General features: G+C 47.8%; 1 protein-coding gene across 2 annotated transcripts in view; it reads right to left on the reverse strand.

Annotated features, from left to right (window-relative positions):
* GALNT16 (polypeptide N-acetylgalactosaminyltransferase 16) overlaps nt 1-25,079 on the reverse strand; it is a 137,235-nt gene that overhangs the window by 15,791 nt on the left and 96,365 nt on the right. For both annotated transcript variants that reach the window (XM_039538961.1, XM_039538960.1), the window contains 10 exons: nt 22,115-22,182; nt 17,880-17,945; nt 16,590-16,711; nt 13,938-14,025; nt 12,080-12,164; nt 10,749-10,852; nt 6,173-6,299; nt 4,793-4,885; nt 1,926-2,009; nt 243-384 (listed from right to left, as the gene is read on the reverse strand). In XM_039538961.1, coding sequence (XP_039394895.1) covers nt 243-384; nt 1,926-2,009; nt 4,793-4,885; nt 6,173-6,299; nt 10,749-10,852; nt 12,080-12,164; nt 13,938-14,025; nt 16,590-16,711; nt 17,880-17,945; nt 22,115-22,182 — 979 coding nt within the window. The remainder of the gene's footprint in view (nt 1-242; nt 385-1,925; nt 2,010-4,792; nt 4,886-6,172; nt 6,300-10,748; nt 10,853-12,079; nt 12,165-13,937; nt 14,026-16,589; nt 16,712-17,879; nt 17,946-22,114; nt 22,183-25,079) is intronic.

Below are 25,079 nucleotides of genomic sequence, written 5' to 3' on the forward strand. Positions count from 1 at the left end.
GGCCACATTGTCAAACTCTGACTCACATATTGTCCACCCCCTACAGCAGAGAGACTGTAACTTATTATAAGGCTGCGCAGAAGCAGCTACTGCCGACTGTCAGGACACTCTGCCGAGGGTCTCCGATATGCTGAAGGTCACACACATACCTTTCCTAAACATTTATCCTCCCAGTACCACTGTGTCAAAGCTGCTAAAATGCAGCAAGCAGGAGTAAAGAGCCAAATTCAAGCCTGCCTCACCTGGCTGACAGGGGGATTGCTCACTGTCCCTTTGCAGCCTCCCACACCAGCCACAGAATTTCCTGCTGCGTCCTGGCCCCAAGACTCCAGGCAATGTCCTCCTTGTCTGATAATCCCAGGAACCAGCTCCTTTTCAGGAACCCTGGGAGATAAACGACAAGATTTGCATGGCACCTTATAGCCAGAAGTGTCTCGATGCACTGTATGTATTTATATTGAGATTACTCCAACCACCACTGAAATGCGTCCGCCTCTAGAGTGGAACACAGCACAATAGTTGGGGCCAGCAAATGAAGAATATTATATCCAATAGAAATGTCTGAGGGAATTTGAGGAAGCAGAATGTGAGTTAGGATTTGGCCAGAACTCTGAGTTAGTATCCCTTACTTTCAAAAAGTGCTGGGGGATCCTTAATATCCCCAAGGAGATAGGACTTCAGTGTTGGATCTCTTCTGACAGACAGTGCCTCAAGCAAAAAGCTCTGTCTATGCTAGCCTCCCCTGCCCCAAATTTCCCCATTGCTACCACCAGTTCATCTCCTCTGTGGTAGCAACTAGCACTATTGTAGACAGGGCTGCAGCCGGCTATCTACTTTTTAACCACCGTCATCTAACCCTACTGAGTCATAGGCTTTGTCTAGACTAGGACTTAAAGGGGTGTTGGTAGAATGTGTTAGCTAACACGTTCTAATAACACAGCCCTAGTGTAGACATGGCTGCTCACTAACACGGGGCTAGGGCACTGGTTCAGTACTGACTCAGAAGGAAGAGTGCTAGCTACCAATTCACAAAGACCATTTGCTACAGAATCTGGGGTTTTCCTTGAAAATCTCATATCTAAGCACTGGGGCAGACCCAATTCCATGTAGTTTGTTCCTTGGGGCTCCAGGCTGTATATGATTATGCCACTGGGACTCCAGAGTCAGAGGCCCTAGGCTTGGGCCTATTGGGTCTAATGGTTGATCTGACCCTGGACTTCAGTACAGTGCGCAGCAAATATCCTGGAGCCTTAGATTAGAGGGAGCTGTACTCCACGCTTCCAGCAATGCCATAAGCTTGTATACAAACCATACCTTAACAAGCTGCTTTATTTCAGATCCCTGAGGCACCGGAAATTCAGAAACAGGCATTCACACAATAGAGCTTTAAGATCTTAACAGACTCATTTCCCAGAGGTATGTTAGTCTGCAGCAATTCTCCCATCAACACACATCCTGACTTCCTTTGACTGCATGTCCTCTCTCCCTACGAACAATGGATGCTGCCTCACCTGGCTTCCTGAAGGTCTCCTAATAGAGCTCTCTATCCCACAAAAACACCTGCCCTTGCCACTCCTTCCCTCTCCCAAAAATGTGCTCTATCCAACCTGCCCACCTTGTGGCTGCACCTCTCCCCACTTCCCTCCTAGAGATCCTTTTCCATCTCCCCGTGCCCAGCTCAAATGTCCAAGCTGGAACTGGTGGTGGGTCAAGTGGAAGTGCAGGCCAGCAAATCAAGGAGGGTTTCTCACCAAAAGGAGAGGGGTGAGCAGGATTTACTCTGAACATGAGAGTCCTGACTTCCTACTTCCCAGCTGCCACAGATCTTCCCCAATTCTGAGGCTAGTGCTTTCCTCCCTGGCCTACCTCCCACATCCTTTCAGAGAGCTGGTTTCCAGCTTTCTAAGAGTTGAGGATTAACTCACTTGAGCTCTGGGTAGACATTCTCCAGGTACCACTGGAAGGATTTACAGTTTAGTTTCCTGCGTTGCTCCATGCGGTCTGCAATACTGGAAACAAAAGCATGTTGTTCAGAGTGATACAGTGAATGGAGACGATATGGGGTAGCAGGGAGGGCAGGGCTCGTTTTAGGGATGTGTGAAGCTGTATAACGTTACCCCCTTGCCCTTGGCTTCCTGGCCAATGTGATGGGGGCAGAGCAGGGACATTGAAGTAAGTGGGAGACAAGGAGCAGTGAGTGCAGGGGCCTCCCAATGTGGGACTGAAGAAACGAACACACACTCTGGCAATTTCTTGCACTTCCTCTAGCTCAGGGGAAAACAACACAGCACAGTGGCACTACTGGAGAGCTGAGAAGGTGTCTTCACTGTTGTGTGTCCTTGTGGGGCTCTATTGTAAGAGAGAGACTCAGACAACCGCTGGGAAACAAAACAGGTGACTACAAATGATCCAGGGTGTGTTTAATCATTTTTGTAATAGATTTTTTCCTGTGTTTACAATGACTCCTTGGAAACTTTAAATGTAAATGGTCACTTTAAAAAACAACTGCATTGTCATTCTAGGGCTCCTTATGGCTGTGCTGCACGCACTGGCTTGTCAGTGTCCAGTAGCTCGGGAGTTGGCATTTGGCACTGATTTTGTTTTCCCTGGAAGAGGAGTAGTGAAGCTTTTGTTCTAAAGGAAAGAATACATCAAGGGTTAAATTATGGCTCTTACAGACCAGGGTACTCTATTGGCCTGGGGCAGATGAGCAGCCATAGTGCTTGAGTAGTGGGGAAGGCACAAAGCACTGGGGGCATAATGTCTCCATATGGTTGGTGGGGGAGGGAAGGGACTGTGTTCTGCTGCTGCACTCCATAGCCCTGTACTAAAGGTGTTCAGTGCACACCCCTCCACAGACGATTCTCTTGGTGCTAGATGGTGTGCAGGAATCGGGGGGGGGGGGAACAGGGCTTTGGCCCCACATCCAGCCCAGTCAAACATTCCTCCCGTGGGGCCAGGGCCGGTGCTACCATTTAAGCGAACTAGGCGGTTGCCTAGGGCGCCAAGATTTGGGGGTGCCAAAAAGCGCCCCCCCCAAATGTTTAAAGCCGTTTCAGCGGCCGCTGCGCTGAGCCCCTGCCAGCGCCGCTGGCAGCCCGGGGGTTCCACCGCGCAGTTGCTGCTTCACTTTTCCTGCCTCCCAGGCTTGCTGCGCCAATCAGCTGTTTGGCGCAGCAAGCCTGGGAGGAGAATTAGAGCGGAGACAGCGTGCTCGGGGAGGACGCGGAGCAGAGGTGAGCTGGGGTGGGGAGGGGGCACCTCAGGGCAGGGGGGGGAGCTGCTGCTGGGGGGGAGGCACCTCAGGGCGGAGGGGTGGGGAGCTGCTCCAGGGCTAGGGGGTGCAAAGTGGAAGTTTCGCCTAGGGCGCAAAACTTCCTTGCACCGGCCCTGTGTGGGGCGTGTGATCCTGCTGGCAGAGCTAGTGGTTTCCTCTCATCCATATACTCACTCTCTGCGGGTGTGGTGAGTGGAGGGGAAAGAGTCTGTTTTTATGCATCCTCTTTCTCCTGCCATCCTCAGGGACCCAACTGGGAGCAGCCATAATACAGCCCATACCTTATAAAGAACTAAATAGATCTTATAAACTGATATAACTGGTGAGGATGCAGGTCACATTTGGGGCCCAATTAACCTTGACGGTGTTCCTTTAACCAGTGACATAAGCCTTCTAAAAGTATGTTTCATGTTAGCATTACAAAGCCATTACTATGGCTATTACTGCCAAATCCTGCAGCCCTGACTCAGCTTTTATTCACACAAAGCTGCCACTGAAGCCACTAGGAGATCTGCATGAAGGGTGCTGCAGGCTTTGGCCCCAGAGGGCTCCTGGAGGCTCCTGCACCCCGTGTGACAGAGAGCTCTCCATCACAGACAGGCAGCAGAGGACCTGGGATTGGACTTGTGTTTGGGCTCTGGCCCAAGGGCTGCACTCAGGCCAGACCAGAGACGGATAAATGTTAGGCAGGCAAAGACATTTTTAAAAGATCAGTTATTAATTTATGAGAAATAAAACATGATGTAAAACACAGAGTGGTGCTTACATCATATTGAATCTACAGAGCTCACTGCATATAGGAGATACATCAGTATCGAACATACGTGTGTCCGAGAGACAACCATAAACAGGGATCTCCAAAGCCAATGCACTAATATCAATGTGCTGGCCATAGACTGATACATACAGAGGTATGTTTAGCTTCATGGTACTCTCCTAGTTCATAAATATGCTTTAGGTTTTTAAATTTCTTTGGGAAGTTCACTGTTCTTGTTGCACCTTCCCCTCTGCCCACACCTATGTGACCCTGACCTATAGTTGGTTTTTGTGGGGCAGCTAACCTGCCTAACCTTAATGCCTGATGGCCATTCATACCAGTAAAAGCCAGTCCCATTGGCTCTGGATGCAGCATAAGCACAGGAATGTCTGATCAGTTACCTGCTCAGCTCAGACCTCCATAGGCTGGTTACATGCTGTGTAAAAAAACGTGTTTTCTTCTATCCACTTAATGTGTTGCCTTTTAATTTCATTAAGGGTCCCTCTGGGCTTGTATGCTAGAGCAAGTTAAGTAGGGCACTGCAGGGGAGGAAGGACATATGTTGCCATTTAAAATAAAGTAAATTAAAAGTAAATCTTGTTAACCAGCCATTTGAGCTGTGGTTCTGAGATAGCGCTGGGCAGGGCATCTTTGCCCTTAGCCTTTCCCTACCCTCTCCCAGTGAAAGTGCGAAAGCAATTTCCAGTGAACAAACCAATTAGTAGGAAGGCTGCTGGCCAGGCTCAGGGACTGCTTACCTTCCAAATGACTTCCCGATGGCAGAAGGCCGGGCCTCGTAGTAGTACTGTTTGTACTCATCCATCCACACCTCTGCTGTGCGTTTGGTGTTCCTGCAGGAGGGCAAGGAGAAGCTATGCTGAGTGCTAGTAGCTCGTGGCAGCTCCCCCAAGAGCTGGAGATAAAGGAACATTGGCAACTTAGGAACGTGCTCATGGAGACACTCAGGGTATGTCTACACTATAGAGAGTATACGGACATAGCTGTGGCACCGTAGCTCTGCCAGTGCAACCTAGATGCAGCCCAAGATGATGGAAGGGGTTTTTCTGGCTGTGTAGGAAAAGTAGCTTTGTCAATGGAAAATCCTTTCTGTCCACACAGCTGCACCTACACTGGGAGTTAGGTTGGTATAGCTGCATCAATCAGGGGTGTGGTTATATTAACCTAACTTTTAAGTGTAGACCAGGTCTCGGGAAAGTTAACACATCGACACAGCTATGCCAGCGTAACCTCACAGTGTAGACGCAACCTACACTGACGGAAGGGGTTTTTCCATCACTGTAGGTAATCCACCTCTCTGAGCAATTGTAGCTAAGTCAACGGAAGCATTCTTCTGTCTATCTAGTTGTGCCGACCCTGGAGATTAGGTCAGCATAGCTATATTTCACACCTCTGACTGATGTACCTATATTGACCTAAATTTTAAGCACAGACCAAGTCTAAAGGTGTGAAGTTAAAGAGTGTTAAAGTGCATTAAGCCTGTGTGGACACTCATTTAGAAGTGAAGTGGCCTTAGTTCACTTTAGCTTAATTCACTTTTCTCCCTGTCTAGATGTGCCTTTGTCACTAGTCACAGACCAATATCACCCTTTGTTTTTTTGTAACAACCTCTTTCTCCCTCCCAACGCATCTACCAACTTCTCTCATTTTTATTCTCTTCCCCTCTCTGCTACAATGGAAGCTGCCCATGTGGCTCTTCTCATAGCAGATACATCTCTATGGTACATCTGGACCTGCAACTCTCATGTGCTATCTCCTAATCAGTAACAAAAAATGTGACGAAGAACTGCTGAGTCCTGTGGCAGATTCAGCTGGAAGGAAGGAGATGGATGGGGCCAGGAATACCCAGGACTGGGATTCCTAGAGACACTGAGGATATGTCCTTCTGGGTTAGCATTCCAGAGGAAGGGGATATGCTTTATGCAGTGGGCATCTGCACCATTTATTTGCCTAGGCAGGAGGTTTCAGGCTGAATCTTGTTAAAGGTTCAATCACGTGCCATCCTCCCTGAATCCCCAGGCAAAAAAAAAAGAGGAAAGGGGGAAAGAAAGATATAGGATTATTTAGACATGCTAAATATCAAGATGATTCATCTGCCATTGCGATATCCCAACACCTACTTGATATAGGTCAGTGCATTGCCCTCTGGAAAGTCATAGGGGTGGCGTTTTCTGAACACGTGGCCGACTCGACTGCAGGGAACAATCTCCAAGCTGCCACCACACATCCACACTCGGAAGGAGAGCTCTGGAAGAGATCCCAAGCATCAGAATGTACAGCCAGACAAGCAATACAGGTAAAATTTCCTAGAATACCAACAAAAAAGCCACCTCACACACTGCTCCTGAACGGCTTTGCCTCCTTTCTCGGCGTAGATGCCATAGATGCAGTCCACGGTAAAACCAGGAAGGATGAATTGATGGAAAGAGAACCTGTCTCTCTTTGTTATAATTGAGTTGATCCTCAGACTTCCCAACCTTCCTCCTGTTCCTCTCCTCTCTCTGAGGCCATGCCTTTAACAAGAGACTTACTCATTATCCTGGGCCTTGCGGCTGCCAGACACTTAGAATGGCTTCTGGCAACAGATGTTGCTGACATTACACTGGACTTCAGTGGCCCACAAGCCCTGTCTACAAGAGATGGGGCTGCCCCAAGAAAACAGACACCTCCGAAGAAGTCAGAATGGGTGCCAAGAGTAGGTGCGTGGGAGAAAAGGAACAGATTTAGGGAAAGGATGGATATGTGAGAGAATAGGAACTGACAGAGAGAAGAGGAGTCAGGGAGGTGCTTTGGTTTACTTAAGCAGTCCATGCCCGGAGTCCTGCTCCCTTTGCCACACCCCCACTGACATCACCCTGGAGTACAGTTTCAAAGCAGAGCATATCATACACAGTTGCCAAGTATGGGCCATGGTTGCCCTCTCCCTCTAATTTCAGGGCAACAACCCAGCTGATCAGGTTTATGTATATCCAATTAAATATGTCTGCTTAACTCAGGTGCTTGTGGCCCCTCACCATGGCAAAGTTTGGCCACTACTGCCCATCTAAACACCGTATCTCCCCTGCTCTTCTCCTCTCCTGGCCCCTGGAATCCCAGCAGCTGCGGTACCTCTCACATTAATGTTTCAGTTGTATCACACCATCTCATTATAATGCTCCCAACTCACTTGGCTCTGCCAAAAATGGCAGAGGAGTGAAAACACTGGGCTGCAGCTCAAAGTTACCTCTCCCAAGAGCAGAATTCAGTCCAGTTTGTTTGAGAGAAACACACACACACAGAGCGCTTGCAGAAACTCAACTGATCCTGAAGTCAAATTCAACATTTTGTTAAAGAATTGTAGGAACACAGGGGCTTTGATGTGCAGAAGCTCATTTGCATCACAGAAGAGACAGGCCCTTGTTAAGGATTATGAGTCTGTCCGTTGTCCTCCCCCCCCCCCCGAGTTTAATCACTGTGCAACACTGGATGGGTTCCCCACTTGCACTTCATGTGGAGGTGAAAGCAACAAAAAAGGAAGGGTAATAGGCAAAAAAGTCAACTGGGGCATTGGAAAAATTTGCATAAGATTCCCTATAACAATGGGGCCCTCCAGAGACTACAGCTCATATAGATTCTCCTTCAAAAACTTTACTTGCCTGGGGTCTTCCTCAGGCCATGGGGCAGGAGATGCAACATTAACAAGTTACAAAAAAAAATCCTTTCAGCCTGAAATCTGCCATGCAGGCCCCATGGCTGCCATACTTCAGGCCTCCCACCCCCAGATTGCCAGTCCAGCTCCTTTGGAAGGAGTGGGCAGGGTTGGTTAACACAAGTGGGTTATTTGTTTTTTAAATGGCTTCTACTTCTGCCTCTGAGTAAAGGAGAAAATGTTAATAAGTCACATTTTCACTTCTATCTTTTGATCCCTCTCACACATCCCAGACAGTCTGTGCCCAACAGGGATCAGTTGAGAGACAAGCAGCAGAAGAAAGCTCCCCAGTCTCATAGGCAGGGAAGGTCTTTGAAAAAAGCCAGGCTATACGTTTCTTTTGGGATTGTGTCCAACCAGCTTTTTCACTCCTGGAACTAGGTTCTGACTCATTCTGGGCCAGGTTGCATCCTAATAACTATATCAAACGTATCCATTGTGAAATCCTGAAGCCAGTTTGTTCGGTTAACCTGATGTATGGGTTTCAAGACAGTTCTCAATTCTAGGTGGACGCGGACGGATGCAAACGCACACGCACACACACACACGCATGCAGAGAGAGAGTGTATCTATTCCATATCCATAAAGCAGCAGGATCCTTGAAGGCAGGCAAAAAGGACAAAAAGCTGATGCAGTTCACACAACAATACATCATTTTATTCTGACTTATTTCCTTCAAATATGGAATAGAAATTGGATACGGAGAAGATCTACTAGGTGATTTAGCCCACGCCCTGGGGAGTATGTTGGATTGTTATGTACTGTATGTTTCCAAGTGCCTTGCAGTTTTAGATGACTCAAGCACTGTGAGTTTCTCCACTTCCCCTAAGAGACTTTTACCAGCTAAGGGTACGCTTACACTTAGAGAGGAGAGTGTGAGGCCTAGCTTCAGGAGACATATCCATGCTAGCTTTGATCGACCTAGTGTGCTAAAATAATGTAGCTGCAACTGCATGAGCGGCTGGAGTGGCTAGCAGCCCCAAGTAGATGCCTATGGTCTTGGATGTGTACGTACTGAGGGTGACTAATCCCTCCCACTGCTCATGTTGCCATGGCTACACTCCATTGTTAGCTTGCTAGCTTGATCAGAGCTAGTGTGGGTATGTGTCCTCAAGCTGGGAATCACACACCCAACATACCTTAATACATCTCGCTGCCATGCAAACTTACTTGGAGTGCTTGCATCCAGCTACCAAGTTACTCCTGTCTCCTAGTTGGAGCAAGATTTTGTAAGGGAGTGTGTAGTGAAGCATCCTTTTACCATATCCCTTCGGATATGCACTTGCCTCCCATACTCTGCCTCCTTTTTAACCCTGCTCACTTGCAAGTAAAAAAAAAAATCCACAAAAAAAATGGTTGACATTAAAATATTTTGTTTTTCATGAAAAAATGTGGCTTTTTAATAAAAAAATTATAAAAATATTATCAAGATTTTTCATATACCAAAAATCTGGTTTTCGATAAACAAAACAAAAATGAAAAATATCCATTACCATTTTCTATTGTATTATCCTCCTATTATCTAATGGATATATAATTTATGTGTCAAGGTGGAATGAGTTTTATATTGTATTTTAATTTATGAGATGAGCACCAAAAGAGGCTTATGGAAATCTGAAGAAATATAGTATTGAGTAACCCCCCATCAGATCTTTACAACAAAGATTCCACCTCACAGCTTTGTTTTCCCCATTCCTAGTTTATCCTTTCAGAAGCTGAAAGCACGGGATGCATTATTCTTTTAAAGGGAATTTATCTGCAACTTAATAATGCAAACAGAATAAATTTGTGGCAGCTTTATCATATTCTCAACGATCCTCCTACTTTCACGTCTGAATTCTGACAGATCATCATTTCCGATGTGTCTTAGAGAGGGTTCCCTCCGTCTAATGGAAAATACTCTTCTAAGCTCCTTAGGTAATCCCAAGTAATATGTACTGCAGGCAAGCCATGCTTGGAACTGCTCAAATAGTGAGCAAAATCACTTTCTAGTTCCAGAGAGTCAGGCCAGAGGGAGCAGTTTTATTACTACAAGAGGTATTGAAACACAGAAAGAGATATGTACAGATTCATTTCAGTTAACAGGAAAGACAAATAAATTAGTTATTTTAATTCCACTCTCCCTCACCAGCAAGTCATTTTAATGGAGTCCCAAATACTTGATTTCTCTGTGCTCCTCTTTTCAGTTCTGCTGCTCTCTCTAACCCTCACTTACATGTGATGATTCTACAGCATAAGGCATCTAATTTGGGAGAAAAAGATGCCTTGAATTGTCACCTCTGGTAGTACTGGGGAAGCAGGTTTCAGAGCTTTGCTATGTGAAATAACAGTACCTGGGAAGATATTCCTCAGAAGGTTTAGAGCTCAGTCCCAGTTTAAGAGTCTTATGCAGTTTATGAGTATCGGTACCCAGCTTCCACTCCCAAAGAGGCCTGACATACTAGGAACACAACATTTCAAAGCCATTGTCATGGGATAAGAACTCACCTTTATTAGGGGAAGAAGGGATGTCTATAGAAAGGTTGAATGGTGGTGATGTTCCACTTGAAGACTTGTTAGACTATGGAGTGGGTCAGGAAAGAGAATCTCTCCTGAAGATCTGATGTTAAGTACCACAGATGTTATTGTTATTTATGTGTATTTCTGTAGCACCTAGAAGGCCACACTCAAGGATCAAGGCCCTGTCCTGTTAGGTACTGTGCACACATACAACAAAAAGATGGGCCCTATCTCAAAGAGCTTATATCTTTGATATACACATGAGCCAGTAATATAGATCTGACTGACACTGTGATTGTCTGATGTCTAGAACCTTACACAGATCTTTGGAGTGGGGTGTTTTTGTGGATTGGGAATGCGTTCCATCTATATGCAAGTAATATATTAATTATGTGAAATGCCCACAGGAAAGCATATTTTGTCTGACAAAGATTTCCTGGTGTCACTTTCTGTGTGAGGAAGGAGATGGTGTGGGGAAAGAGAGGGCAATGACTAATTTCACAACTCACCAAAATTCTCTCCTCCCCAGATGTCCATCTGAGTGTCATATTTTCCCAGATGGTTAAACCAAGACTTATCGATCACAAAAATGCCTCCCGCTATGACAGGTGTTCTGGAGAGAAGGAAGAAAGGGCAAATACATAACAAAACAATAATCATAATTTGTCCTTGCACAGGATGTTTCATCTGAAGATCACAAGGCACTTTAGAAACATTCATTAATTAAGCCCCGTAACCCTGCTCCACCACCATTATCCTTATCTCCATTTTACAGATGAGGAAAACTTGGCCAGACATAGTTCCTCACCTCAATCACATGATGAGATTGCAGCAGAGGTGGGAATACAACACAAATCTCCTGACTCCAAGTCTTGTGCTTTCACCAACAGACCCACCTTCCTCCCCTTGTTAGATTCTATCACAGTGTTTAGGAGGTTAGTGTTGTGTCTTTTGCTCTTTGCACAACATACAGGAACCACATCGGCACAGTGGGGTCCAAACAACTGCTGGACTGTTACTAAGGCTCAGCTGCATATACCCACTGCTGTTCTGTCAGGGTTCTGGTGGTTTCGGAAACATGAGACACAGTGAGGTCTGCTACAGGGCTCACAAACTATTTACAGGGATGCTTTCCAATTTCTATGTGCTATAGTTAAAGAATCTTGCTGTCTAAACAGACAAGAATTTGGGGGGTTTGTCAGCATTTTTCACACTTTAGTTTTCTCAAAGCTCTGTACACAGTAGTGAACCAGCTAGTGACTACACTGGCCAACAGAGAAGCCATTATGTGCCCCACCCCTATCTCAGTCAAAAACTTGAACATTCAAAGCTGGGAAAGAAGGATGATCCTGTAGTTAAGCCCTTGGACTGGGTTTGGTTCCCGACTCTGCCATTGACTTCCTGTGTGTGACCTTAGGCAAGTTGTTCAGCCTCTGTGCCTTAATTCTTTATCCATAAGAGGGGATAATAGCACAACCAGACCGCACACGCTGTCGAGAGGATAAATTCATTAGTTTGTGAGGCACTCAGATACTAGAGAGATAGCGGCCATGTAAGTAGACAGATTGAATGGGCTGCAACGGTCTGTAAATGTGTTTAACTTAAAATAATTACTTTTTACATTGTTCAAGGAGTAGTGAATTGATAAATTACAGCGTTCACACATGTCACATGACTGCTTCAAACATCTCACAGGACAAATGCCTCACACAGCATCTGCAGCGACTGCGATGGTATCTTGTCCTCACAAGGCAAGTTCTTGTGCACTCCTGATGAAAAGATGAAGTCTTAACAATGGCATTCAAAGAGAGGGCCGCACAAGCCCAACAGAGACTGGTACCTTATGGACTGGGTTGGGTCTGTTCTGGACATCTTCTGCTCTATAGGGATCTGCTCCCACTTAAAGTGAAGGCTCCAGTCAAACCCTGAGAAGAAAAGAAACACTAGGGATGCTGATAGAGTAAGACAATGCTGGCCACTAGAATACTCAGAAAATCTGCAGCAAGAGCATCAGGGGAACAACCAACTAAACTAACAGGATGCTGCAAACCTCCTTTTTTTTTGGTTGGTCCTGGTGACCGTTTTGCATACACAGGTTTCCACTAGCCTTGGAAACGGACCCATGCCTTCATTGAGAGGGTGCCTGTTTTGCCCCCTCTGCCCCATCTGCCTGTGGCAGGTGCCACACCAGATTTGCAAGTACTACCCTTCACGTCAACCAGCAGGAGGCAGACGGGCATACTGGACCTGCAAATGCATGAGGCCACCAGTAACTCAAGTGAGCAGAAGTCCCAAGGTTACCCCACACATGCCTCAAAGTAGCAAGAACCTTCGACATTGCAGCAAAATGTAAACATGTTGCTGTACCATTTGGAGTCCCTCCAGGCTCTCCCCTCCCTTAGCAATACTTGTCTGTGCTCAACTACTTTCCAGATCTTCTGGAGTGTGTTGTCAGGGCGAGAGGCGATAATCAGGGCTGCTGCAGTCTGGTCAGTGCGTCTTACGCCTCTTTGGCTGACAAAGTAATGAGCACTCTTGGTGGGATGACGGTGTATTTCTGGGAACAAAGGCTCCAGTGCATTGCCATTGGTTTTCCCAAGTCTATTACTTGTTGAGTTGTCCCACATTTCTGAATTGAGCTATGGGTAATCCTTAAAATGCTGCCAGGTAATGGACACCCACAAATTGGGTGGGTTCTAAAGGCAGGGAGGGTGGTGAGAGGAGGTGTTGGCAGCTGAGATTCACCATTGAAAGGGAGAGAGAGTTGAGCCAGATAACGTTGGGGGGGCAAGGGATGGTAGTGGAAGGGTTTCACAGCTAGGAAGAGAGTTGAGAATGTTTTTCAGGGGCTACTGTGGGAGGATTTGGCGGCTGGGAGGTGTGGCCTTGGGGTGCTCTTCAATGATAGAAGGAAGCTCTGACGTCTGCGTAGCACAGTGCGCTGGCAGGAGGGCTCTGCATCTGACAGGAGTCTATCTGTGATACCAGTGGATTTCAATAGCTGATGGTGGCATTTGTCTGGGGGAATCATGGAGAGGGTGCAGGCAGATTTGACAGCTGGGAGAGGGGATTGGGTTAGGGGCCTAACCTGGGGGACCTATTGGTGGGTTTAGGCACTGCTGAGTAGAAGGAGCACTAATCAGTTGGAGGGGGATTGCTTGCATCACTTATCCATCAGGTGATGGGTGATGTTGGCCTGCATGCTTTGGGATGGGCAGGTGTGTGTGTGGTGAGTTTTGGAGAGCAAGCAGGGTACATTCTGATCGCTCATCTGCAGGGTTACTGGAGGGCTCAGCAATAGCAGGAGGGGCTGGGTTGGGTGCCTGTGGAGGCACTGGGAGCTGGGAATTCTGGTCTGGAGCATTGTAAGGGTCAGACTCTGGCACCTCTCCTGAATACCTGCCTGGCCTGCGATCTGCCTGCAGACCTTTCCTAGAGAGCCACCTTCAGTCCTAAAAAACTACTGTCTTGTGTCTGAAGCATCCACATGCAGGGCCAGTTACACAGAGTGAGGGGAGAGCCTTCTCTGCATACCCCCAAGTTGCTTCATGGCCTCTTCTCCACTGGAGCTGTTCCTTCCAAGCACCAAACCACATTGGACAGAAAGAGCAGAGCACTGTTACTGCTGCCACTCACTAGCTGGTCCTTGTCCACCTTCCCCTCAGGTATAACTTATCCCAGCCATTAGCCTTACCCACCTCCCCTCAGATCGGCTGAGGCTGCCAGGTAGGCAAAATTATCCAGGCTGATCACATCGATGATTGGACTCACCACTCGGGTATAATCCTGTGAGAACAGAAGAGTGGGAGAACAATCAGGCCTCTCTTGAGGGGCTGGCAAAAGAATAGGGTATCAGAGACATGAGGCTATGCACACCGCAACAGGGGAAAATATTTCAGCATATTACATTGCAACTCTTCATTACCTCCCATGTGGCAGCTGGATAACGACTCCATGGCTGCTGCACATGTCAACAGATAGGGAAACTGTCAGCTCAACTTCATATCTATGACATGGGGGAATGGAACTAAGGGCCCTCTTTTAATATGGGTTTAGCACACAGGAGCACTGGTAAGTGACAGCTCTTTATTTCCTGGCCCCAATCACATGACATGGGTCCCAGTTTCAAAGGTTAATATCTCTGTCACAAAGGCAGGAATCAGGGCTTGGCTACACTCGAAACTCCAAAGCGCTGCTGCGGGAGCACTCCCGCGGCAGCGCTTTGAAGTGCGAGTGTGGTTGCAGCGCCAGCGCTGGGAGAGAGCTCTCCCAGCGCTGCAGGTACTCCACCTCCCCGTGGGGATTAGCTTGCAGCGCTGGGAGCCACACTCCCAGCGCTGGGGCACTGTTTACACTGGTGCTTTACAGCGCTGTAACTTGCTGCGCTCAGGGGGGTGTTTTTTTCACACCCTTGAGCGAGAAAGTTGCAGCGCTGTAAAGCGCCAGTGTAGCCAAGGCCTCAGTATCCAGGATTCTTTTGATTTTTTTAAAACAAAAAGGCCAATAAAATAAACTAATTCTCATTACCAACCCAAAACAACCACATAGCCAACTAATAAACCACTAAGGGAGACACAGTATTTACTCATGATGATTGATAGTCCCTGAGAATAATGAGACAGACCTAGAAATAATGAGATTTTTAAAATAAAGAAAGAAATACTGGGTCCTTTTTATTTGCCTTCTGGTTTTTGAACCTTTAGGGAGCACTCCAGTCACATTTTCAAGCTATTCTCTGCAACCATGGGTGCTAGAAATTTACTTTATATTAAAAGAAAACTGAGATTCTTGACTCCAGGAGCTGAGGCTTTAAGAAAAACACCAGCTACCTCCACACTCACAATAAAATTGAGAGAATCGGTAATGAAGGAGGTACCTAGCCATCTGTCTGTCACTACTAGCCTGCTGATCACACAGCCACTTGTTCTCAGAACAAGTTTTTTCTGCTGTGGCCTGTGCTCAGGCCTTGAGCCTGGGTGTGCCGTTTGGTTTTTCATCGACACTGACAGGGCAGGCATGAGTTAATTCTGCCACTGCATGAGCGCTGTCAACAGCAGTGTCGAAGCACATCCCTTCTATGGTCTGTGTTCTGTTACCATCTATCCAGGTGGCCTGACATTCCAGCCTCCTCACAGCTAGAGAGAGATGTGAACCAAACCCCCGGACAGAAACAGCTACAAAATTCGGGACAAGTTTGGAATCTGAACCTGGACCTAGATCTGAACATGGCAACTGACCCCTATATCTATGATGGGCTGAACCAAAATCCTAGCTCAAGCCAGCCCCGAACTCTAAACAGATTGGATCAGGGTCCAAAAACTTTGCAGCTCAGATCCATCCCTGATAATAACTACTCAGTCCCATCTGCAGAGACTCCATCACTGTGCTGCTGCTCCTGCCAGGAGCTTGACTTTCCAAGCAGAAGTAAAGTCGACATTTATGGGCTACTGAGATGGAGGATTTATTAAGCAGACTTAAAAAGAAGTTCTAAGGTTTCACCTTCTTCCTCCCCTTGACACTAAACTGAGCAGACATATGAAATGTGCGGCAGCACAAGTGCCTCCCACTCCTCTCCTGGGCCCCATTACTTCATGGGCTCCTTTCTTCAGAGAAGGAGAATGCGGCACTTGCAGGTGGCAGAGACATCAGTCCCCCTCTGCACCCCCCTGCTCTTTCACTGCAGGTTTTTCAGCAGCATTGTCACATCCTCCCTTCGACCCCGTGGCGAATTCAGGGCGAGAGCTGCCAACGCTGCTGTCTGATATTCCACTCTATCTGCCCTGGGGTTAATCCTTTCTCCAATGAACCTCAGAAAGAACGTCCCTGGGGGCACTTTGTGTTGAGAAGTGGTTTTGTGGGCTCGGTGCTTGTTGCTAAGGGTGTTAAAAGCAGGAGGGTTGGGGGCAGGGGAGGTTCAGCAGTTGGAAAAGAGTTGTGGAAAGGGAGCAGCAGTGCGTGCAGAGGTTGTGTGTGTTGTCTACATGTGAGGAGATGTGGAAGAAGTATCCAGGAAGATTAATGTACCAGTCAGCAGCACAAGGATTTTCACAAATCTCCCCTCCCATCTATTAACATCCCCGTCCCCACAACAGGAAAGTGCTGGGGCCCTGCAATAAGAGTCTCAGTAATACACAGCAGGTGCCAGTTGCACTGGATATTTTAGGCTCTGTACTCCTCTTAAAAACATCTGAGTTTGACAGGGAGGCATTTGGATGCTTGCTCTCGATGCTGAAGCTCACAATGTGCACGGTGCTGTCTATCAGCTGCCTGGCAGGGCCAGGAAAAAAGAAGCTAAATCCTAGCAGGGGTTGTGTGAGATGCGAAAGATGATGGGAGGAGGGGGGTCTCACCTCTTTCACTCTCTGAAGCATCGGCTGCAGCCACTCGCTGTTCACCTCACAGTGACTGTCCAGGAAGGTGAGAACCTCAGCCATCGCCACCTCGGCCCCTCGCACTCGAGAGCGAATCAGCCCTAAGAGGAGGAACAGGCAGAGGAGGGGAAGACGGTGGAAAGGACAGAGAGTAAAAGGAAGGGGAGATTAGGGAGGGCAAGCCCTGAACTTCTACAACTTAGAGAAAATAAAAATTCTCCATTGCCTTGCACCTTGTGTAGCCTGATTCTCCAGGACAAGCCAGACTCTTTACTCTGCTCTAACACTGTAAATGGGCCATAAACACAGCGGATCTGCCCACTGGAGCAGGGAATAGCCCTACCAGAGGGGCCTCCCCAGATGGCATAGAGGTGCCTTAGCCAGGTCCATGCCACCACAGAAGTAGGATATATGCTAGGGGCATGGGCTTTTTTATTTTTTCTGTCCACACCTCTAAACCTCCAGTCTTGTTTACTGGAACCTCCTCCTCTTCAGCCTCCCTGATACTTCCCTTCAGTCCATGCAAAACACAGCTGCTACAATCACCTTCTTTGCCTGTCACTCTGCTCAATCACCCCCATCTCTCAATCTCTCACCTAGCTCCCTCACCCCTTCCAGTGTTTTGAGCTCCAGCTTCTTGTCCTGACTTTCAGGGCCCCTCAATGCTTTTCACTCTTCTCTTTTATGATGCCAGTCTCTCCCACAAATGCCTCCCCATCTTCCATACCACCCCCTGATGCTTGGGATCCCATGTAAAGCCGCTACCCTTGCCTCCTTCAAATCTCTTCTCAAGACCCACTTGTGCTGCGATGGCTATAAGAAATCAGACAGCACAAAATGGCTGGGCGGAAGGACTGTTAGGACAGCTAGGGAAAGTCAACATTTTGATTTGTAGATGTATTATATATATGAAATATTAGCTTTCCCCAACTCTGTGTGTGTATTATATAATGTATAATATTAGATTGTCTTCTTCTCTCAGGTCAGGAACCATGTCTACCTATATGTTCCTAGCACAATGAGGTCCTGATCCTGACTGGGGATTGTGGGCACTACTATAACATAAATATTTAAAATAACCACAGATGCCCTGAAGCATGAGGATTGATAACCCAGTATCTCTCTGCCAGAGCCTCCGGATTGGGAAATAAAAGCTTCACCTTTATTGCAAGTATGAGTTGTAACCATGAGAAATAGCATGTAGGGGAGTGGAGGGCAGAAGGGGTGACTTTGCGAGCAGATGGTACCTGCAAAGTTTTCCACACTCACCTTCTCGCCGACTGTTGCGTAGACACTTGACCTTTGGGATCTTGGTAAGGAGCTGGCAGTCCTCAGCTTAGGAAAGGAGAAAACATTTGGCACAAATACATAAATTATTTGGCTTCAGTGGAGAGCTCCAATTAACTGCTCTTATGTGTCTCCATGCAGGGAAAGCACTGCTTTCACTTAATATCACTTTAATCAACCCGATAGCCTTAATCCCATTGTCTAAAGTGCACCCAAGAGAGCTCTGCTCGCTTGACAGTCCTCCTCCATGGCTGCTGAGCCAAAGCTCCCCAGATGCGCTGAAGGGCTCAGGCTGCAGCCAGTTTGAGTTCAGAACTGCAGAAGAACAAAGGGGCATATGCTGTAGGTGTAGAATTGGGAGCAGGAGAAACTGAGGGACATCAGGGAGCAAGTGCAGAGAATCCAAGAAGCTAGAGAGGAAAGAGACCTACTCTATTAGGTGATCTAGTCCATTTCCTCCACCCACTAGATCCTGCAAGGTTGTTCCCTACAATCTGTTCTCTGGGATAGTTTTCAGCTTAGTTTTATTTAATCCAAGCCATGGTGATTCAACAATCTTCCTTGGGTTCACTTTTCCACTGTCTAATATAGGGATGTCCAACTGGCAACTTGCTGGGAGACCAAGTCACACCTAATTTGTATTAAATGAAATACATTAAACAACACCAAGGTTGCACATCCCAGACTGCATCTGGTAAGTGACCTTTCGCTCAGCTCACGGTGGAGCAATGCATGCTGGGCCATATAGGCTCAGAAGGCCACATCTCCACATGAAAGAGGAGATAAGGCCAGGGGCGGCTCTACGAATTCCGCCGCCCCAAGCAGGGCGGCGTGCTGCGCCGCTCGCGCAGCCGGGCGCCGGTCCTGCGCCTCCGCCGGGACCTCCCACAGATGTGCCGCTGGTCCCGCGCCTACGGTGGAGCTTCCACAGTCATGCCTGCGGGAGGTCCACACGAGCCGCGGGACCAGCGCACCCGCCGCAGTCATGCCTGCGGGAGGTCCGGTCATCCCGCGGCTCCGTTGGAGCTCCTGCAGGCATGACTGCGGAAGGTCCTCCGGACCCGCCTGCCGCCCTGCTGGCAAAAGGCTGCCCCAAGCGCACGCTTGGCGCGCTGGGGTCTGGAGCCGGCCCTGGATAAGGCACAGGGGTCCCTCTACAATTCTGTGGGATACATTTGGTCCACAGGCTATACTTTGGCAAGTCAACAAGGTTCAACAAGGACAAGTGCAGTGTCCTGCCCTTAGGATGGAAGAATCCCATGCACTGCTACAGACTAGGGACCGAGTGGCTAGGCAGCAGTTCTGCAGAAAAGGACCTGAGATTACAGTGGACGAGAAGCTGGATATGAGTCAACAGTGTGCCTCTGTTGCCCAGAAGGCTAATGGCATTTTGGGCTGTATAAGTAGGGGCACTGCTGGCAGATCGAGGGAGTTGATCATTCCCCTCTATTCGACATTGGTGAGGCCTCATCTGGAGTACTGTGTCCAGTTTTGGGCCCCACACTACAAGAAGGATGTGGAACAATTGGGAAGATTCCAGCGGAGGGCAACAAAAATGAGTAGAGGGATGGAGCACATGACTTATGAGGAGAGGCTGAGAGAACTGGGATTGTTTAGTCTGCAGAAGAGAAGAATGAGGGGGGATTTGAGAGCTGCTTTCAACTACCTGAAAGGGGGTTCCAAAGAGGATGGATCTAGACTGTTCTCAGTGGTAGCAGAGGACAGAACAAGGAGTAATGGTCTCAAGTTGCAGTGAGGGAGGTTTAGGTTGGATATTAGGAAAAACTTTTTCACTAGGAGGGTGGTGAAGCACGGGAATGGGTTACCTAGGGAGGTGGTAGAATCTCCTTCCTTAGAGGTTTTTAAGGTCAGGCTTGACAAAGCCCTGGCTGGGATGATTTAGTTGGGGATTGGTCCTGCTTTGAGCAGGGGGTTGCACTAGATGACCTTCTGAGGTCCCTTCCAACCCTGATATTCTATGATTCTAAGTCCTGCACTAACAGATATCACTGGGGCAAAAGTTTCCATCACAAGCCCATTTCCCCTGAGCCCTCTCCGCCTCCCTCCCCCCACAAGCAGTTCTTTTATCCCATGCACTTTTCTGCATCTTGCAGAGCCCTTTGCTTGTCATCATCCTCCCACAGCCTCAGTGCTCTGGAGAGACACGCTAAGGCCACCAGCCAAAGTGCTTCTCTTGGCATCTCTTTTTCCATTTTCAAGGACACACACTCTGAAATATTGCTCTTCTGTGGGCAGCTTGGCAGCTGCTGTATCATTCAAATGTAGTGGCAGGAGCTCTTGAGTAAAAAACTACTGACTTATTGCTGGACATCTGTCATAAGGGAAGACTGTGTCCCAGCAATGGACAGGTCCATTTCAGGTGAATGCAAGAATCTCTTTTCAGGTTACTCACCCACCAGGAATGTAACAAGAGTGAGCCCAGAAATCCACCTCCTAGCTCTGACCCAAACCTCTGTGTGTCCTTGGGGAAACCGAAGTACCAAGGGCCAGATTTGTAGAAGTGTTCAGCACCCAAGAGCTACCACTGACACCAATGGGAGCATCTGGGAGATGGACACTTTTGATAATCTTGCCATTTATTTAGAGGCCTAAATGGGAGCTTCTGGCTGAGCTCTTTTGAAAATCTGGCCTCAAACTGTTCAAGGCCAACATTTGCAGAAGTGGCAACTGAGTCTGGGACTGAATTGTCAGGTGCTCAATTTGAGATACTTAGGACCTGCTTCTCAGAGGTGCTGAGCCCCACAGCTCCCATTGCCTCAAATTGGAGTTGTGGGTGCTCAGCACTTCTCAAAATCAGGCTCTTGGAGTCTCAAACTGGCACCCAGGAACTCAGGCACCCAAACTCAGTGGCCACTTTTTGAAAATTTTGGGCAAAGCTATTTATCTGTAAATGCAGCCAGTATCACTTTCTTAACTCACGGGGTACTGCAGACGTTCACTACAAAATGCTATAAAACACTATAAAAATAGTCTGACGACGTAATTAATTATTATAATAAACATGGTGCTAGATTGTCCTGGGCCCTTGTGGAAGCCCCTTGTACCCCAACCCCATCATACAATAGTAGGGTGACCAGATGTCCCGATTTTATAGGGACAGTCCCGATTTTGGGGTCTTTCTCTTATATAGGCTTCTATTACCCCCCCACCCCCACCCCCTGTCCCGATTTTTCACATTTGCTGTCTGGTCACCCTATACAATAGCCAGGAACAAATGCAAGCCCTGTGCTCAGGGGAGTGCATAGATTACTATCTCCTAGTGCATTTAGGGGAATGAATTACCCAAAAGGTGGAATGGAGGAGTTCAGGGCAGAGCCACGAGTCTGTGGAACTAGCCAGAATCATGCAGCTTACACTCCTGCTTTGCACCAGTTTGCTGGAGGAGGTCGGGTACCTCTTGAAGCAAAATCTCACCCAGAACTACCCCCAGGGATGCACTAGGTACATGACAATCCCAGCCTGGGCCCAGGGCAAAAGCCAGTCTGTATGTAGAACATGAGAGTTTGCAACAGTTCTCTGTGGTCTCTCTAACACAGTGGTTCTCAGCCCACTGTCCATGGGTTGCATGCTGCCCAATTAGCACATAGCTGCAGCCTAGCTGTGTGCTGAAGGCCTCAGGGTGCGCATGGCAGGGTCTGGGCTGCCAGGCTGCCCTGTGCAACGGCGGGGTCCGGGGCCGCCCTGCCACTCAGCCCCACAGCAGGGTACGCTCCTGGCCCCACTCTGTGGAGGGGTCTCTCTGGGTGTGGGCTGCGGCGGTGAGCATAGGAGTCGGGGGGGGAGGGGGCACTGTGGTTTTCAACCTGTGGCCCAGGTAATAATAAATAGGTTGAGAACCACTGCTCTAACCCATCTAATCAGACACTGCTGGCCTACACCACTCACCATATTTGGGTTAAACAACACATAAAAAGGTGGTTAATGAGACCAGACTGGGTACTCTGGCAACCTGGCCAGAACTACCAACCTCACACAAGGAGAATAGGAAAGAGGAAAACACGGCCTCTTTGCCATGGCTGACAGCTAAACTACGTGCAGAAAAGCCTCTCTCCTTTCCCTGTTCTTTCTTCTTTTGCCAACTGGCAAGTGAGCAAGAGAGAGAATCTTTGAAAGGGAGGGAAAGAGAACAGAGTGAGTGAAGGAGAAAATCAGAGAGAGAGAAAAGCAAAAGAAAGAGAGTGAGGATTGATACTTACGATCTGAGCTGAAGTCATCCACTAAAATGATCTCCTGAATGAGATTGGCAGGGGTGCGGTTCATAACACTGCAGGAATCCAAGAAGGAAAGAAGGACCTCACCATTATTAAACAAAGGCTTTTGCTTGCACTGTTTGTAACCTGAGTAGGGGGACCAGATGTCCCAGTTTTACAGGGACATTCCCAATATTCAGGGCTTTGTCTTATATCGGCACCTATTACCCCCCACCTCCATCCTGATTTTTCACACTTGCTGTCTGGTCACCCTAAATCTGGGTGTGATGGACAAGAAGCTGATTTTTATTTATTCTATGATTACTGATATGTGATAATGGTATGAATACTGTCCATGACCTGTTCAGTGAGGTAAACTTACTGTAGAAGATGGTGGGTTATTAGAATTTCTTATATGACTTTATTGATCTAACTTAATAGGCGGCTGTGGGAACAGCAAACCACAAAGAAACACAATAGCTCTAGATAAAGACACCCCAGCATATACTTGAAAAACTGCAGGGCAAGCTGGTAGCTTCAAGGATCCTGTCTAGAAGGAAGATGCAAGCTTGTTTTGCCTGGAAACCAACAGAACTCTAAAGAGTTAAACAGCGTTTCTCAGGGAGAGATGAGGGGGTCACTTGTCACCAGCTGTCTAGGGAGACAGGCTGACACAGGGCTCCCCATATCCAGGGAACGGTAAGCCTTAGGGAAAATAAGCTTTAGTTCTAAACAGCTAATACTTTGCTTTAAGGAGGCTGTTTGGTCACTGATTACCATTGCCATTGCTCCAGAGACGGGATGAGAATTGCTGGGTCTGGACACACAAGTCAGACCTGCTGAGGTAATCACAGTTAGTATCATGGGACCGCAAGCCAGGGCCCAGTCTGAGAATGTGAAAATCACGATTCCACTCAGAGCTTGGTGATGGCTAGAGGCCTGGGACCAGGAGGGATGCATTCAACAAGGACAGGAGGGGTCAGAGGTGCAGTCAGCCCAGTACACATGATACTGGGGATCTCACTAGATACTGCATTGCCTCTTTCCTTCCACACCTATAAGAGGTAAAGAACCCTGTTGAGGGTTAGTTATTCGATCATACAGTGACCTGGGCAGGATTACTCCCAGCAGTACATTTTCTAGTGCTTTGCCCAATGTACTATATATCCAAATTCCCACACGACGGGACTTCCATCACATCACTTGGGTGAGACAGTTCCACAGCCCTATGGGTTTAACTGTCACTCAGCTTTTCCTGATATTCAGCCAAAATGTTCCCATTCTCAATTTCACCCCCCCCAACATCCCTCAACCACTTGCCTCTGCCCCTCACCCACCACCCCCAGGACCTTCCTGGCCACTCACTGGCACTCCTGCTGACTCAGCACTCTGCTCCCATCCTGGGCGAGGGCAGCTCCTCCCAAACCTGGCCATTCAGCAGCAAAACTGGCTCCCATCACCGCCCAGCATTCACATGGTATGGGTCAAATTTGAGTGATGAGTAATAAATAATGTGACCAAGCACACAGGGTCATAACATTACTCAGGTTTGGAGTATCATGATGGAGACGCAGCCGGACCATACCTGAGTGGTTCTGTGATCCCATTGTCAAGTGGCAACATCACTCACTCAAATTTGGCCTGGCCAACCCCTGTCCTGACTAAACCTGAGCAGTGCTGGAGGGGAGGTGGGGCCAAATTTAAGCAAGTGGCGTTGCAACCCCATGTGCCAGATGAAGTACTGGAGCAACAGTCTGCCTGGTTGGGCCTCCATAACCTTGTGGGCCCTGATGAGACTGCACCACTTGCACCATTGTAGCTATGTTGCTGACACTAACCCCTTACTCTGAGCTCTGACTCCAGCACCCAAATAAGGCTGTGGGGAGAATTTGAAGGGCTCTCTCCAAAGATTCCCTTAGTTTGTGAGATTTCAGTGTTGCAGGATTGATTAGTTACTTGTTTATTTGATATCCTTGTCTCCTTTGTCTGTTCTCTTGCCCTTCTTTTAGTTTACCCATCATTCCTGGAAATAAAGTATTGTTTATCTTTCTTTGTCGGTCCTGTTATATATTATAATATTCCATGAGTGGTGATTGTTATTATTTATTATTTGTATTGTCATAGCACATAGAAGACCCAGTCATGGACCAGGACCCCAACCAGCCACTAGATGGAAGCACTGGGCACAAGGCACTCAGGCCCCATTGTCCTAGGGAGGGTTGCCAATCCCCTGCAGATGGAGGAATGAGGGGCTCTACCACGCTTGGGGATCAGGGATAGTCGTCATTGTTCAGTTCAGATGTACAAATTTACCAAAGTTCTTTTAATCTGTCCTCATAAACCTTTCCCTCAAGCCCTATAATGATTTCTGCAGTTCTTTGATCACTCTCTAACTTGTCAATAACTTTCTGGTAGAGAGGTGTTGAGAACTCTCTGGCTTTCCCAAGTCCGCCCCCACCTGTCCAAAATGCAACTGCTAAAATTATCTTCCACACCTGTCAATCCAACCACCTCCCTTGCCTCTTCAAATCCCTCCCCTAGCGCCTCATCACTCCCCACAGCCAGTTCAAACTTCTCATCCGCACCTTCCAGCCCCTGTGCAGCTCCAATCGGATCTACATTGTGAGTCTTGTTCCTTATGTCTCCCTTTACCTGCTTCTCTCTGTCAACAATGTGGGCCTCACCAACTGCTTTGCTTCCTCTGCCCACTCAGGCCTTCTTCCATAATGCCCCTTAAGCATGGAACAAACTCCCAGGCTTCAATGGGACTAATCACGTGCTTAAAGTTAAGTACCTACTCAAGCACCTTGCTGGATCAGGGCCATAAAGAGGAGAGAAGTGTGAGATTATTATTTAAAAACCTAGGCTAACAGAGCCTAATGTTGCATTAGCAGCAAAGAATCCTGTGGCACCTTATAGACTAACAGACGTTTTGCAGCATGAGCTTTCATGGGTGAATACCCACTTCTTC

Source organism: Mauremys reevesii, linkage group 4 (genome assembly GCF_016161935.1).
Source record: "Mauremys reevesii isolate NIE-2019 linkage group 4, ASM1616193v1, whole genome shotgun sequence".
In the NCBI taxonomy this organism is placed as follows: domain Eukaryota; kingdom Metazoa; phylum Chordata; order Testudines; family Geoemydidae; genus Mauremys; species Mauremys reevesii.